At 39.0% G+C, this 15,721-nt stretch overlaps 1 protein-coding gene across 1 annotated transcript in view; it reads left to right on the plus strand.

Moving 5' to 3' along the window:
• The window catches only part of USP34 (ubiquitin specific peptidase 34), a 213,680-nt gene that overhangs the window by 81,534 nt on the left and 116,425 nt on the right, over positions 1-15,721 (plus strand). Inside the window, 6 exon segments of the mRNA XM_015557870.1 lie at positions 392-491; positions 625-784; positions 3,529-3,655; positions 3,752-3,899; positions 10,367-10,467; positions 10,706-10,915. Coding sequence (XP_015413356.1) covers positions 392-491; positions 625-784; positions 3,529-3,655; positions 3,752-3,899; positions 10,367-10,467; positions 10,706-10,915 — 846 coding nt within the window.

Raw genomic sequence — 15,721 nt, forward strand, 5'->3', positions numbered from 1 at the left:
TGTTTTGGCTCTAACTCTCACTTTGATAGTACTATGATTAATTTCAGTTTGTGATTTCAGACAACCAGACAGGAACCCTAGTGCTGTGGTCGGCAAACCGTGCTTGCGAGCCACATGCGGCTCTTTGGCCCCTTGAGTATGGCTCTTCCACAAAATACCACGTGTGGGCACGCATGTACAGTACAATTGAAACTTTGTGGCCCATGTGCAGAAGTCGGTATTTTGTGGAAGAGTCAGTATTTTGTGGAAGGGCCACACTCAAGGGGTCAAAGAGCCGCATGTGGCTCGGGAGCCGCAGTTTGCCGACCACTATTATAGGATATTAAAACTTTTTGATGTATGACTCTTAAATTAGTTACTTCAAAATAGATGTCACATTTTTCTTTTTTAGCTTTGTGGTATGGACCAATTTTGGGGCATTGCTTTAAGAGCACAATCTGGTGATGTCAGTCGAGCAGCTATCCAGTATATTAACTCCTATTATATTAATGGTGAGTTATTTGAAACATTCCATAATAGATAGTGTTTTATGTGAAGATTTTTAGTTTAGCTACAGTTAATTTTCTTTATATAGCAAAGCAAGAATATAAGATTGATTCACATGTCTAAACATCTGATTTTCAGGTAAAACTGGTTTGGAGAAGGAACAAGAATTTATTAGTAAGTGTATGGAGAGTCTTATGATAGCTTCTAGCAGTCTTGAACAAGAATCACACTCAAGTCTCACTGTTATAGAAAGAGGACTTCTTATGCTGAAGACACATCTGGAAGCATTTAGGAGAAGGTAATTTTTGTTATACCAAATTAGAATGAATTTCAGACTTTTTTATTGCTGACATGTCCAAAAGTATTCTTAAAAGAGGGTTTTTTTTTGGGAGGCAGGTAGAAAGCATAAATTACCAAAAACGAAAGTGCTAGTATTAGAAGGAATTTTTGTTCATAATATGTAACATATAGTGGTACAATAGGCAGTATAGATTCCTGGTAAATATTGCAGAGCTTTAAAATTATTAGGTTGTGAGAAGGTATGCATGAATAAGAATTTCTAGTCAGAATTCCATCACTAACAAAGTATTACTAAGATTGAAAAGGCAAAACACTACCAAAAACGGTTTCACTAAAACCCTCGCCAAGAGATCAAATAATCTCTCATAGTTGAACCAAGTTGAGGTTGTTTCATTCGCTGTTTTTTGTTTTTTTTTCTTCCTGGACTAGGAGAAAGTATTTTAATTTTGAATTTCCATTTACCATGGAAACATGATAAAAAATTCTATTAATGAATATCTGTATAATTAATTTAGACATACCCTGTGTAATACAGAAATAAAGCAAATTAACACTTATGAATGTATCGACTGAAGTGAAAGGTGAGTAGATAGTTTTAATTAAGAAATTCTGTGTAGTAGAAATCATGAGTAAATGTAAAAGTATAAAGAACTGTTTTGTGCCTTGGCCGGTGTTTCTCACTGGTTAAAATGTCGGCCAATGCACTAAAGGATCTCTAGTTCGATTCCCAGTCAAGGGCATGTACCTGGGTTGCAGGTTCAATCCGAGCCCCTGTGGGTGTGTGTTGGGGAGGCAACCAGTTGACATCTCTCTCATATCAATGTTTCTTTCCCCATCTCTCTCTCTTTCTTCCCCTCCCTCCATCCCTTCCACTCTTTAACAATCAATGGGAAAAATATCCTTGGGTGAAAAATAACAACAACAAAAATATGATGAAAAAAATTGTTAAAGTTAATCATTTCTTTCAACTTCAGAGCTTAGTTTGATAATGAAAATGCCATACAATTGACATTTTTATTTAAAATATCAGGAAATAATGAACAATGAAGGTCCTCTAGGCATTCCTTATACGTAACATGACTCTATGATTAAAACATTTGGGTACTGCAAAATTTTTACTTTGATTATGTTTGAAATTTGTGTAAATTCTTTTTAAATAATTCTTTGTGGTTTTAAAGAATGTGAACTCAAGATTTTTGCACAGAAACTAAACACTGCCAGGTAACTTGTACCACTTTTAAAAATAAATAAGAATAAGCAAATGTGATGTTGTATTCAAATTAAAAACTCATAAAATTTATATGTTACACAAGATAATACTATAGAAAATAGTATCAGATAGTTACTGTTAATGATATAAATATATACCAGGTGGACAAAACTAGGTTTACAGTTGTTTGTATGGAAAATAATGAAATAATTAATAAATAATAAAAGGAGCTGTGCTTTATGTACTAAAAATGTAAACCTAGTTTTGCCTACCCCTGTACATATATTCCAAAATTTTCTCTGTGTTACAGTGTCTACAAACAACAAAATAAAAAGAGCCTGTTGTTTCAAACCCTTAATCCTTATACGATGTTAACAGTGTTGTAAGATAAATAACTTATTTAAAAATAAACTAAGGTTATTTAATTTTATGGGTAGCTAGTAGAGAAACTAGGAAACAATTGAATATTTAAAAAACTAAGAGGTAGTTTAATGATTTATCTAGGTATTTTCATGCGAATCTTTGTGCGTTATCATTGTCCAGTTTCAAGTGCTTAATGTTGTCAGTGCTACTATTTAAAATTGCTAATATTCATAGAATAAAAATATAAAGTAATTATTGTGTTTATATATTCCTTATATTAAGAGAGCAAATAAAAGTGTCTCTTTTAAAGGTTTTTTTCTTCTTTTCCTTTTTTTTTTAAAGATAAGGTTATAATAAAACAGTGGTTCTCAACCAGAAGCAATTATGTTTCCTGGAGGACATTAGGTAACTTCTGGAAACATTTTTGATTATCATAGCTTAAGGGAGAAGGGGCTACTATTGGCATGTAGTAAGCAGGTAGAAACCATGGATGCTAGTAAACATCTTACAGTGCATGAGACAGCTCCCCTCCTCCCATAACGAAGAATTATTGGGCCCAGAAATGTTGTCTAAGGTTAATTTTTTGCTTAGTAATAGAAGTCAGACATTAGCCCGCTTCTAGGAAATAAAGTCCATTTTATTCTCTTACTTACCCTCTTTCTGTTCCAGAATTGATGATTAGGTAAGATATTGATAATTTTTTTCTTATCTGAATTTAGGTACCCTGGATCCTGTCTTCAACTACTAAAAATCACTTGGAAAATTGACAGATATTTAGATTGTCATGTTTAGATGCCTGTGTCCTTTGAAATATTAGTCTTCGTAATTCAGTTTTAGCAGCCATGGAATAAGCCTACAAAATTCTGTTAGGCTGATTAACATATATTTACTAGAAAAACTTCTGTCTCTGAAAAAAATATTTCTAGTACCCCCCCCCTTCTGAATGTAGGAATTCAACTTGTTATTTAAGTTTAATTCAGTATGATGAACCTAAACTTAGTGCTTTTATTTTGGGGAAAAAAATTAAACTTAATGCTATTGATAGACTAAATTGGAATATATTAGAACCTTTTGTGGGCTTTTTCATTTTGTGAAATAATAAAAACTTCAGTAATATTAAAATGTTTTGAAATGATATCCTTCCTATGTGTGGTTTTTGTGTGTTTTAGGTTTGCATATCATCTCAGACAGTGGCAAATTGAAGGCACTGGAATTAGTAGTCATTTGAAAGCATTGAGTGACAAACAATCCCTGCCGCTAAGAGTTGTCTGTCAGCCAGCTGGACTTCCTGATAAGGTAGTTGCATAATTTTAGTTTTCAAATTGATAACATTTCCCAGTTCAAATATCTGTTCTTTTTGTATTTTTAAATTGGTTGCATCTCATATTTCAGATGACTATTGAAATGTATCCTAGTGACCAGGTAGCAGATCTTAGGGCTGAAGTAACTCATTGGTATGAAAATTTACAGAAAGAACAAATAAATCAACAAGCTCAGCTTCAGGAATTTGGTCAAAGCAGCCGAAAGGGAGAGTTTCCTGGTAAGTCCAATAGTTCCAATTCTCATATTTCTTAGATAGCATTATAATAACAACTTTGAAGCTTTACTTCTTTGAAGAATACCAACCATGTCTGTGGCTCCCACTCACCTTCCCCTGCTTGTGGTATGCCATTCATTCTTAAGCAGGAGTTAAGAGTTACTTCAGATATTACTTGTAAACATGTTCTCTCCCTTTTTAAGAAAATTTCTACTTTTGGAGGTTATTTGATGAGCACTGTGGGAAATAATAATTTGTTTCCATGTACTGCTTGGTAATCAATAATTTGTTTTGCCATTTGGATTTATTTTGTTTTTGTTATTCTTCATAGCATATGAAAATAATGCACCCTTCAATTCCACCTGTGCGTCTCTCCACTTCCCTCCAAAAAAGTATCATATTAAGAAATTTTTCATGTGGGCTTGAAAAGTATATTTGATTTCTACATTACTATTATGACTAGTACATTTTAAAAATATATATTTCACTGGTTTTTAGAGAGAGGATGAGGGAGGGATAGCAACTTAGAAACATTGATGAGAGAGAAACATCGATTGGTTGCCACCTGCATGTCCCCTAGTGTGGATGGAGCCCGAAACCTAGGCATGTACCTTGACTGGGAATTGAACCATGGCCTCTTGGTTCATGGACCAAGACTCAACAACTAAGCCACACAGGGTGGGCGAGGACTAGTGATTTCTAGTGTCTTTATATAACATATAAAATCTGAGCTAATCAGAGGATTGATGATAAAAGCTGTTAATTTTTCTTAAAATTTAAGGGTCTGAAATTATAACAGGCTAAATACATATTTAGGGGGAAAAATCTTACAGTTTTAAAGCTTGTTTTTAGGATTTTTAACATTATGTGCAGAATGATAATTCTTTGACATCTTTTAGTAAAAAGCCAACCATTTTACTACAGTGTGCTTAATTAGGATGAAACCATGTATATCTTCTAAAGTAGCAGATCTTAAATGCTTTCTTGAATAATGAATAAATATTCTTGGCACAGTAGGTGTTGAAAAGTCTCCCTTTTACCCTGATCTTTAAAGCATTGATTTTTCTCTCCTGCTAAGGTAGATGTTATTAGTTTCCTACACTTCCTTCAGAAGATACCAAGATATAATGTAAGCATATTCATATAGATATAGGTAGATACACACACACACACACACACACACATACACATATATATACACTCACACATACTCTTAAAATACAAATGTAGCATTCTATTTATACTCTCTGTCCTTTCCTTATAGTGCTTAACATTCTTAGAGAACATTTCATATTACTGCGTATAGAAAGTTACCTCATTTATTCACATTTTATTTTTAATTTTATTTTTCTATCACCCTTATCCCCTCTATGCCCTCTACCACCTCCACCCCTGCAATCACCACACTCTCATCCATGTCCATCAGTTTTCTCTCATTTTTTTGTTGAATCCTTCCACTGTCCTGTCCCCCCCGCCCAGTGCTGCTGTCTGCCTGCTCTCTATGAGTCTGTCTCTGTTTTGCTTATCTTTCTCTGACTGGCTTATTTCACTTAGCATAATGTTCTCCAGGTCTCTTATGTATCGATACACAAAGCAGTAGTCCTGTTTCATTCATTTCTGAAAATAGCTGTTTAGTGCCCAGCCTGTGGAGTTTATCTACACTAAGTTTATAAAAATTGACAATATTTATTTAAGTTTCAGTGAATTAAGTAAAATATCTTATTTTACTTAACTTTTCTATTCTTTTTTTAAAAGATATGTTTTATTGATTTTTTACAGAGAGGAAGGGAGAGGGATTGAGGGTTAGAAACATCAATGAGAGAGAAACATCGAACAGCTGCCACCTGCACACTCCCCACCGGGGATGTGCCCGCAACCAAGGTACATGCCCTTGACCGGAATCGAACCCGGAACCCTTGAGTCCACAGGCCAATGCTCTATCCACTGAGCCAAACTGGTTAGGGCCTATTCATTTTTTTATTAAATTTTTTTTTTTAAATTAGAGTTGACATACAATACTATGTATTTCAAGTATACAGCCCAGTGATTAGACATTATATAATTGGCTAAGTGATCACCCTGATAAATCTAGTACCAATCTGAAATCAAACATTTTTTACAGTATTATTTACTATGTTCCCTATGCTGTACTTCTGAAACCCTTCACCTTTTTTACCCCTCTCACCAAAAATCTCTGTGAGTCTGTCTCTCTTCTGCTTTATTTTGTTTTTTAGACCTATTATGTCTGGTGTGAGTATTGCTACCACAGCTTTTTGTTTGTTTCTATTTTCATGAAATATCTTTTCCATCCCTTTACTTTTAGCCTATGTGTGTCTTGATATGTAAGGGCCTTGTTATACATTCAGCATCCATGTGTCTTTTGATTGGAGTATTTAATCCATTTGCATTTAAAGTAATTGCATTTTTTTAAATTTATTTTTCTTCTTAAAGCAGACCCTAACATTTCTTGTAATACTGGAGGTAAATAACTCTAGTTTTCATTTGTCTGGGAAGCTCTTTATCAGTCCTTGGATTCTAAATGATAGCCTTCCTGGGTAGCATGATCTTGGTTGTAGGTCCTTGCTTTTCATCACTTTGAATATTTCTTGACACTCCCTTCTGGCATGCAAAGTTTCTGTTTAGAAATCAACTAATAGTCTTATGGGAGCTCCTTTGTAGCTAACTAACTGCTTTTCTCTTGCTGCTTTTAAGATTCTCTATTGGTGTGAGCCTCTTTGGATTCATCTTGTTAGGGACTCTCTTGCTTCCTGTACTTCTAGGTCTATTTTCTTCACCAAGTTAGGGAAGTTCTTCATTTTTTCACATAGCTTTTTTTTTTTTTTTTTTACATAGTTTCTTGATCCTTTGCTCTCTCTCTCTTCTCCTTTTGGTACCCCTGTAATGGAAATGCTGAAGTTGTCCCAAGGCTCCTTCTACTATCCTCATTTTTTTTTGGAAAAAATTTTTTTTCTGTTCTGATTGTGTTCTGCTTTCTTATCTTTCAAATTTCTGATTTGAGCCTCTGCTTAATCTTCTCCACTGTTGATTCCCTATAATGTGTTCTACATTTCCGTTAATGAATTCTTTATTTCTGTTTGGGTCTGTTTTATCTCCATTTTTATCTTTCCTATTACTTTGTTGATATTCTCACTAAGTTCATCTACTCTTCCCCTATGTTCATTCTTACAACCAGCGTTTTGAACTCTGTATTTAGTAGATTGCTTGTCTCTATTTAGTTCTATTTATTTAGTTCTTTTTGGAGTTTTTTCCTGTTCTTTCATTTAGGACACATTTCTTTGACTGTTCATTTTGTCTGCCTCCCTGTGTTTGTTTCTGTGTTATTAGGTAGAGCTGCTATGCTTCCTGGGCTTATTAATGGCCTTATGTAGTAGATGCCCTATAGGGTCCAGTGGCAAAGCCTCCTGGATCACATGATTGGACATAGGGCTAATTACGATCACCGTGGAGGATCAGCTGTGCATGGGATTTCCTCACAGAGCAGAATTTACTTCATCAGGTTTCTGGTGCCTTCTGAGTTCTTCCCCTTTTGTGTGTCCTTTGTGGAAGAGGGTAGGTGGTCCTTCAATGTGGCCTGAAGCTCTCCAGCAGGTGTGCTGTCTTTGGGGCCTGCTGGAAGGTGCAGGCCAAGGTCTGCTCCATCTGTGTTCTGCCTGGGACCACCTGGAATGAGCTAGTAAACATTCTGCCGATGGTTGCTACTTGTGCTGGGCTTGGAGGTGCTCAGGAGAGGCCATATTACTAGTGCCGGGCTCGAGGCCACTTAGTGAGAGGTACACTGTATGCCTAGCTAGATGCTGCTTGTTTGAGAGATTTTTAGGGACGTTTGAATCATTAATCAAGAGGGGCCCTTTGGCCCAAATAGCGTTGACACTGTGATTGAGTGTCAACCTATGAACCAGGAAATCACAGTTCAATTCTTAGTCTGGCACATGCCCGGGTTGCGGGCTCGATCTCCAGTTGGGGGCATGCAGGGGAAAACCAATCAATGTTTCTCTTTTCTCTCTCTTCCTCTCCGAAAAAAATAAAAAAATAGGTCCGTTTGTATGTAAAAACCAGTGGGAATGGTTTGAATGGGACCAAAAGTTGGTTGGGGTGTGGTCTCAGGGAATCAACAGGGCAGAGTGAACTGTGTGAGCCAGGTTGAGGGAGACTCAGATATGGCTCCTGTTTGCCAACTCCTTGAGGGGAGGGCTCACTAAAGGAAAAATGAATGACCTCTGATAAGATTTCTGTTCGGGAGAAAGCTGCCCCTCCAGCTCTTGTCCTGATACCAGACAATTCAGTTCCTCCCATATGTCCCTGGTGCGTTTCTAGCTGCTTCCCCAGTATTGGAGCTCAGAGGGAGTTAGTTTGAGTAAGTTTGTGCGCTGATCCTTTAAGAGGAATGTCTGAGACTCCAGCAGTTCTCTGTCATACTCTGCCATAATCCCCTCTGGTTTTTATAGCCAGAAGTTATGGGGCCTTTTTTTTCTGGCACTGGAACCCTAAGCTGGTGGGGGTGGGGGGTTCTAATGTGGGCCTGGGACCTTTGCTCCTCAAGGGGTTACCTCTGCAGCTGCGATATCCCTCACAATTTTTATCAAAAGGACATGGGTGTGGAGCCAGCCTGTTCGGTGTCTCCGCCTCCCCTACTAGTTTTGATGTGGTTTTTTTATATACTTAGTTGTAGGACTTATGTTCAGCTAGATTTCAGGCTGTTGTGAATGATGGTTGTTCTATAGTTTATTTGTAAATTTGATGTGGTTGTGAGAGAATTCGAGTACCGCATTTACCTACGCTGCCATCTTAACTGGAACCTCTTAATTTTCTTACTCTGTCAAGCATTTCCTTTTTTAAAAAGAAATGTATGGATTAAACTATTTAATTTGAATGCCTCCTATGTTCTTGTACTGGGGATTACAGCTGTAAACATAATAAAATCTCTGCCTATGTGAAATTGGAATTTTTTTTTTTTATGGAGGAGAAACAGATAAATATATAATGTCAGGTGCTATTAAGTGCTTTAAAGAAAGATAAAGCAGAATAAGGGATTAATAGTGAATTGAGGCCCTCTTCCTCCAGGGAGCATGCTCGTGCCATTCCTTTTCCCTCTTCTTCCCTCACAAGGCATGTATCCCCTAACCTCTAAGGGATCCTATGAGACTTGCAATCAGGGGAGCAACGGGCAGAGGCACCTATTCCCAGGCTAACCCCCTGAACATGTTTCCATGGCCTTCTTTTCTTTGACTTCCCAGTGAGCCAGAGCAGCCCAGCATAGGCTCTCTTGTGTGCCCTTCCTTGTTTTGTTGTCCTAAGTATATTTTTGCTGTGGTCAGTAAATTTTTGCTTGCTTTTCAAAAAAAAATAGTGGATTGAGTGGGTAGGCGAAAGGCCTTACGTTTGCTAGATACGTGATGCAAGTGAGGGAATGAGCTATTGAATTTCTGCGGAGGAACATTGTAGGTCTTGAGATGGGAACATTTTTGGTATTTTCAAGAAAGAGTAAGGAGGCTGATTGGCTAAAGCATATTTAGGTAGGGATGATGGTGGGAAATGAACTGAAGGTGTAGGCAGCAAAAAAGGACTTCATACTTTCTGGAAATGAAATGACTCAATCTATTGAGTTTCCTGAATTTACCATAATCTGGGATGTTGTAACATACATATTTTTTCATGTCAGAGCTTTGCTTTTTAATTTTTTCCCTGCATTATAGTTTATTTTACTTTGCTTTGGTGTGCAAGAACAGGGAAGAGAAAACTCGATCATTAAAAACACTTTCTGTGCCCAGGAGGTCAGGGTTCGATTCCTGGTCAGGGCACATGCCCAGGTTGCGGGCTCGATCCCCAGTGTGGGGCATGCAGGAGGCAGGTGATCAGTTACTCTCTCTCATCATTGATGTTTCTATCTCTCTCTCTCACTTCCTCTCTGAAATCAATAAAAATATATTTAAAACAGTACTGGATGGTTACTTGTGTAATTAATGTATTACTGAATCTGATTCATCTTCATGTGTTCTAGGGCAAATGCTTAGGTTCTCATAAAGCTTCATAGTGTTTTTTACTTGTAAAATTTTTCACATTGTTAACACCTTGCTGACTGGTCACCAGATAACTCATGGTTCCATGGCCAAACATTGCTGACCGGTAAGGTGTGAAAGTAATGTAGAGTTTTAAAATTACTTAAAGTAAGTGCAGACATGACTTATCCCATGACTGGTCAGCAAGGTGTTAAGCAGAAGGGAATTGATCTCATTAAATTGATGCTGATAATTTCATTTTAATTTTTCACTGCGTAAGGTTAACTTGTACAACAGAAAATAATGCAGGATACTTAATATTGTCTCCACTTTATTCAATAATTATAGTAAGCTTAATGTACAGTGAGATTAATTCTTATAACCATATTTTCATGTCACCAAATAAGTTAATTCTTATAAAAGTATTCACTTAAGTTTTCTCCTATTTTTAAGGAGGCCTTATGGGACCCGTCAGGATGATTTCATCTGGACATGAGTTAACAACAGATTATGATGAAAAAGCACTTCATGAGCTTGGTTTTAAAGATATGCAGGTACATATAAATGTGAATTGAGTTTTAATTTATTTCCTGTTATAGTCAGTAGTGGAATATTTGAAGGTATAGTGTAAAAACAGTTCTTACTGCTTTTGTTATATTAAAATCATAATGAAGTTATTTTATACTTAAGAACTTTATTAAACCAAAAACTTGAGATACACACACACACACACACACACACACACACACACTTTTTATTTGTTTTTCTTCCCTATTGCTTCTATTTTAACAGATGGTTTTCGTATCTTTGGGTGCACCGAGAAGAGAACGGAAAGGGGAAGGTGTTCAGCTGCCAGCATCTTGCCTACCACCCCCTCAGAAGGACAACATTCCGATGCTTTTGCTTTTACAAGAACCGCATTTAACTACTCTTTTTGATTTATTAGAGATGCTTGCATCATTTAAACCTCCTTCAGGAAAAGTGGCAGTAGAAGATCATGAGGTGACTTCATCATTTCATTTCCACAAAGTTTTTTTGTGTGTTTTTGTGGAGTGGAAAATAATTCTCATTAATCTCTTAAGAGCAGTAAAACTTAGGAAACCAATTATTTATTCATTAGCTGTTTAAGTGTCTGATATGACCTAGGCATACTGTTTAAAGTATTGTTTTGCAGGGATCAAAGTAAGCATAGTATTGGTTTTTATTGAATCCAGTGGGGAAGACAGATCATTGATAATGTCGAACAGATAGTTTCAGATCAACTAACAGGTAAATCATAGATAGAGATAGGTGCTAAGACTGAGACGTGAATTATTAGGACATGGTGATAGAGATTCATTTATATATTATTTGGTCAGGGAAGGTTTCTCTGAGGTAGACTATATGTAATCTGGGGATGATGGGTAAAGAGCCAGCTAAATGAAGAGAATGAGAAATGATTTGGATAGAGCAGTGGTCAGCAAACTGCGGCCCCTTGAGTGTGGCTCTTCCACAAAATACCATGTGTGGGAGCACATGTACAGTGCGATTGAAACTTTGTGGCCACACTCAAGGGGCCAAAGAGCCACATGTGGCTCGCGAGCCGCAGCTTGCCGACCACTGGGATAAAGTAGTTTGATATGATAAGTAGTCAAACAGGTCTAGGAATTGTTAGAGAGCTAGTGAGTAGAATGTGAAGGGTGATGAGAGGAATGAGATTGGAAAGGTAAGCAGAGCCAGACTAGCCATTGCAAGCTATTTCCATTTTACTCAAAGTGGAGAACATTAAAATACCTTAAGCAGAACACACATGTTCTGATTTCTGTTTTAAAAGTAATAGGTTTGCTTTGCACACATATTCTGATTTCTGTTTTAAAAGTAATAGGTTTGCTTGGCAAGGATAGAGAAAGGTGTAAAGAACCCAATGCACTAGTCCAAGGGAGCATTGATGGTACCCTAAAATAGAATGGTGGCAGTGGACAGTAAGTAGATAGTTGGTCAAAACATCAAGGTTGGTGGTGGATTGGCTTAAGAGTAGGGATAGACTTGGGTTTAGGAAGAAGGAAAACAGGTTTCTGGCTTGAGAAACTAGGTAGATTCCATTTGAAATTAAGAATGGAAACCTGTGGGATATGAAGTGTAGATGTTAAGTAAGCATTTGGATATATGAATTTGGAACTCAGAGAAAAGGTTTGATCTAGAAAAATAAGTTTGTGGGTTACCACTAATAAGATGGTATTTAAAGTCAGTAGTGTGTATAAGATCACCTAAAGGAATCCTTTCAGTCCGTTGGCTTTTTTAATACCTTTAAATGGATTTATCCTAAGGGGTTCATTGATTATATCATCCAGAGAATCATTATTTTGAGGTAGAGTGGCAATTAATAGTGGTTTGCCTTTAATGGCTACTGTTCTTTCTTTCTCAAGAATAAGTGACTTCTTTCTTTCTATGTTTCTGAAACAGCCATGGGCAAACTATGGCCCGCGGGCCGGATCCGCCCTGTTTGAAATGAATAAAACTAAAAAAAAAAGACCGTACCCTTTTATGTAATGATGTTTATTTTGAATTTATATTAGTTCACACAAACACTCCATCCATGCTTTTGTTCCAGCCCTCAGGTCCAGTTTAAGAACCCATTGTGGCCCTCGAGTCAAAAAGTTTCCCACCCCTGTTCTAAAATGTATGTGATTATGGATACAGTGGTAGCCACTGAGTCCTCTATTCCTGATAGTTTGGTTTCTTTTGTGGTGGTACATTCTTTTTTTTATTATTTTTTTTTAACAATTGGCCCCAGGGATAGGGGACCAGGGGAGCAGGGAGGAGGGGAAGCGAGGCCCCAGCTCCATAACCCCTCTCAGCCGCCCCTTTTCCCCTTATATATTTATAGTCTGTATAAAAGGCCTGAGGGGCTAGGGGCAAGGGGAACCCTCTCAGGGTGGAGGCAATCTAGGCTCCTTGTCCCTGGGGGGCCCAAGCTCTTTTGCTGATGGGGAAGACCCTTCTCGGGAAGATGGCTCCGCCCGTTGCTAGGGCTTCAGCATCCAGTGTAGGGCATCAAGTGGGAGGCCTGCTGTTGAAAGTCAATGTGCTGGGTGCGGAAGACACCGCTGTAGGTTATGGGTGGGGCTTTGAGATGGGAACTGAGACCAGAGAAAGACTTTGCAGTTGGGGGAGAACATGATGACCTGGGTCCCCCAAGGTTGCTGCTCAGTTTTCGATAATCCTGACATGGCTTTAATTCTGGGTGAAACTCTGCTTACCCCAGCTAGGGTTAAGGGCCTGGCAGGTGAAGACAGCATCCAAGGAGCAGGTGGGGGCCGCACAGACAAAAGGTGGGTGAGGGCTGTAGAGTAGACCCACAGGTAACAGAGAAGTGGGGCAGGAGGCAGCACTGGTTACAGATAGCCAAAGTTCACTACAGGCAGCTGGGATTTCACCATGAGTGGGTACATTCTTAATTCCTAAGAAATCTCCCTTTTGTTCAAGCAGAGTAACTAATAATAGATGCCCATGAACTCCCATTTCCTCACTTTTTAAATTTTATGCCATAAATACTTAATGACTTGGTTTTTTTAAATCGTCACCCGAGGATATTATTTTTATTTATTTTTAGAGAGAGAAACATTGATTAGTTGCCTCCCAGACACATCCTGATCAGGAATTGAACCACACAACCTTTCGGTGTATGGGATGACACTCCAACCAAACTGAGCTACTACTTGGATAGGGCTTAATGACTTTTTACTTCTTTTGAGGACTATATTGGCAGTTTAAAAGAGAGAAAGATAATTACAAGAATTCTCCAGTGTTCCAGAAGGGTGCTACTCTTCTCTGTAGGATGTTATGGGAATATAGGGGAGAGGAAAAAATTGGGGAGAGGATTTTGCAAAAGGAGAGTCTTTAATACAGGGTCTAGCTGATGATAAAAGTAAAGAGAAATATTACAGATTTACAGAAAAGTAAATGGCATGTTTGAAAAGCTTGGGATTGTGAGTATAGTGTAATCCTGTATAATAAAATCTAATATGCTAAGTGTCCGGTCATCCAATGACCAGTCAACTGTTCGACCAATCTAAGCATAATATGCTAATGATTTGCTAAGGCCGCTCAACCGCTTGCTATGACGTGCACTTACCACCAGGGGGCAGACTCTCCAACCGGTAGGTTAGCCTGCTGCTGGGGTCCGGCCTGTCGGGAGTGAGCGAGATGGGCTGGACATTCCCTGAAATCCTCCCTCCATCCCTCCCTGGCTGGCCAACCTCCTGCGTCCCTCCCCAGCCAGCTGGCCCTGAGCGAGACAAGGCTGGACACACCCTGGAGCCCTCCTGGGGCCCTTCCCTGGCCCGATCATGCACCGGTGGGGTCCCTCGGCCTGGCCTGTGCCCTCTCGCAATCTGGGACCCCTTGGGGGATGCCGGAGAGCCAGTTTCAGCCCCATTCTGGAGGCCACCCTGAGGGACCCCACCCATGTATGAATTTGTGCACCGGGCCTCTAGTACAAATATAAGGATAGAAAAGGAGATCGTAAACAATACCACAAAGGATTGCATGAGTTTTTTATTCTCTGTAAAAAGGATGGTGATCATCATGGAAGGCCTTTTAGCAACAACATGGGATCATTTTCTGGGTCTGGGCTTTTAGAAACTAAGTTTAGGTATTAGTGTGGAAGATGTCTGAGAGAAAACAAATACCACAGCTGGAGGACCAATTAATAGGCCATTCCAAAGGCCAGAGGTCGAGGACCAGTTAATAGGCCATTGGAATAGTCCATATGAGACCTAAACAAAGGGAAGAATTTATTTCATTAGCAGGTATTTTATTGAATTTTATTTGTGTTAAGTATTTCATTGTTGATGTGGAGTATCTTGTTGAAGACTGATTTGGCCTCAAGATAAAAATAAAGGACATTCACTGTGTATGACTCATATTGTAGGGCCTTAGAGACATAACATAGAATATAGTCATATAAGATGGGTGAAATTTTTTTTTCTTCAAATAGTTTTTTGCAGAATTTTATCTTTTTCTTATATAAAAACTGAGTTTACAAAATAATAAATTCTATTTTTACTGAAGAACTTTCACTACCATTTTCCTAACTAAAGCAAAATTATTAGTTGGGTTCCTTCCCTCCCTCCCGCAGGCTGATGCTCTACCCACTGAGCCAAACCAGCCAGGGCCCTTCTCTATCTTTATTAGGGTTATGAAAAGCAAAATTTACCTTGAAACTCCATCTCTAACATTCCCTTGTCTTCAGAGTATACTAGCTATTTACCATTATACAGAAAGAACCAAATTACTTTTTATCCTATATAATAAAGAGCTAATATGCAAATGGGCATCATGCCCTAACAGCTCAGACACTCAACACTCAACACTGGGGAGAGAGGAATGGGGACCAGTCACGAACAAATGAGCTCATGAGAGAGGAATGGGGACTAGCCAGGTTGCGGCCTGGGAGAGGGACAAGCCACCCGCCCCACGGTTCCAGGCACCAGTGGCTGCGCCTGCAGCCCAGGAGCGGGACAAGCCAACTGCCCCGTTGTCCCGCACGCCAGTAGCTGAGGCTGTGGCCCAGGAGAGGGACAAGCCGCCCGCCCTGCGGTCCCGGGTGCCATCGACTGCGCCTGTGCCTGTGGCCCAGCCTGGGAGAGGAACAAGACCCAGGCCTTGTGGTCCCGGGTGCCAGAAGCTCGGCGCCAGTAGCTGAGGCTGTGTGCCAGGTGCCAGTGGCTGCGCCTGTGCCTGCGGCCCAGCCCGGGAGAGGGACAAGACGCATGCCTTGTGGTCCCAGGTGCCAGCGGCTGGGGCTGCAGCACAGGAGAGGGACAA

Source organism: Myotis davidii, unplaced genomic scaffold (assembly GCF_000327345.1).
Source record: "Myotis davidii unplaced genomic scaffold, ASM32734v1 scaffold6, whole genome shotgun sequence".
Taxonomy (NCBI): Eukaryota; Metazoa; Chordata; class Mammalia; order Chiroptera; family Vespertilionidae; genus Myotis; species Myotis davidii.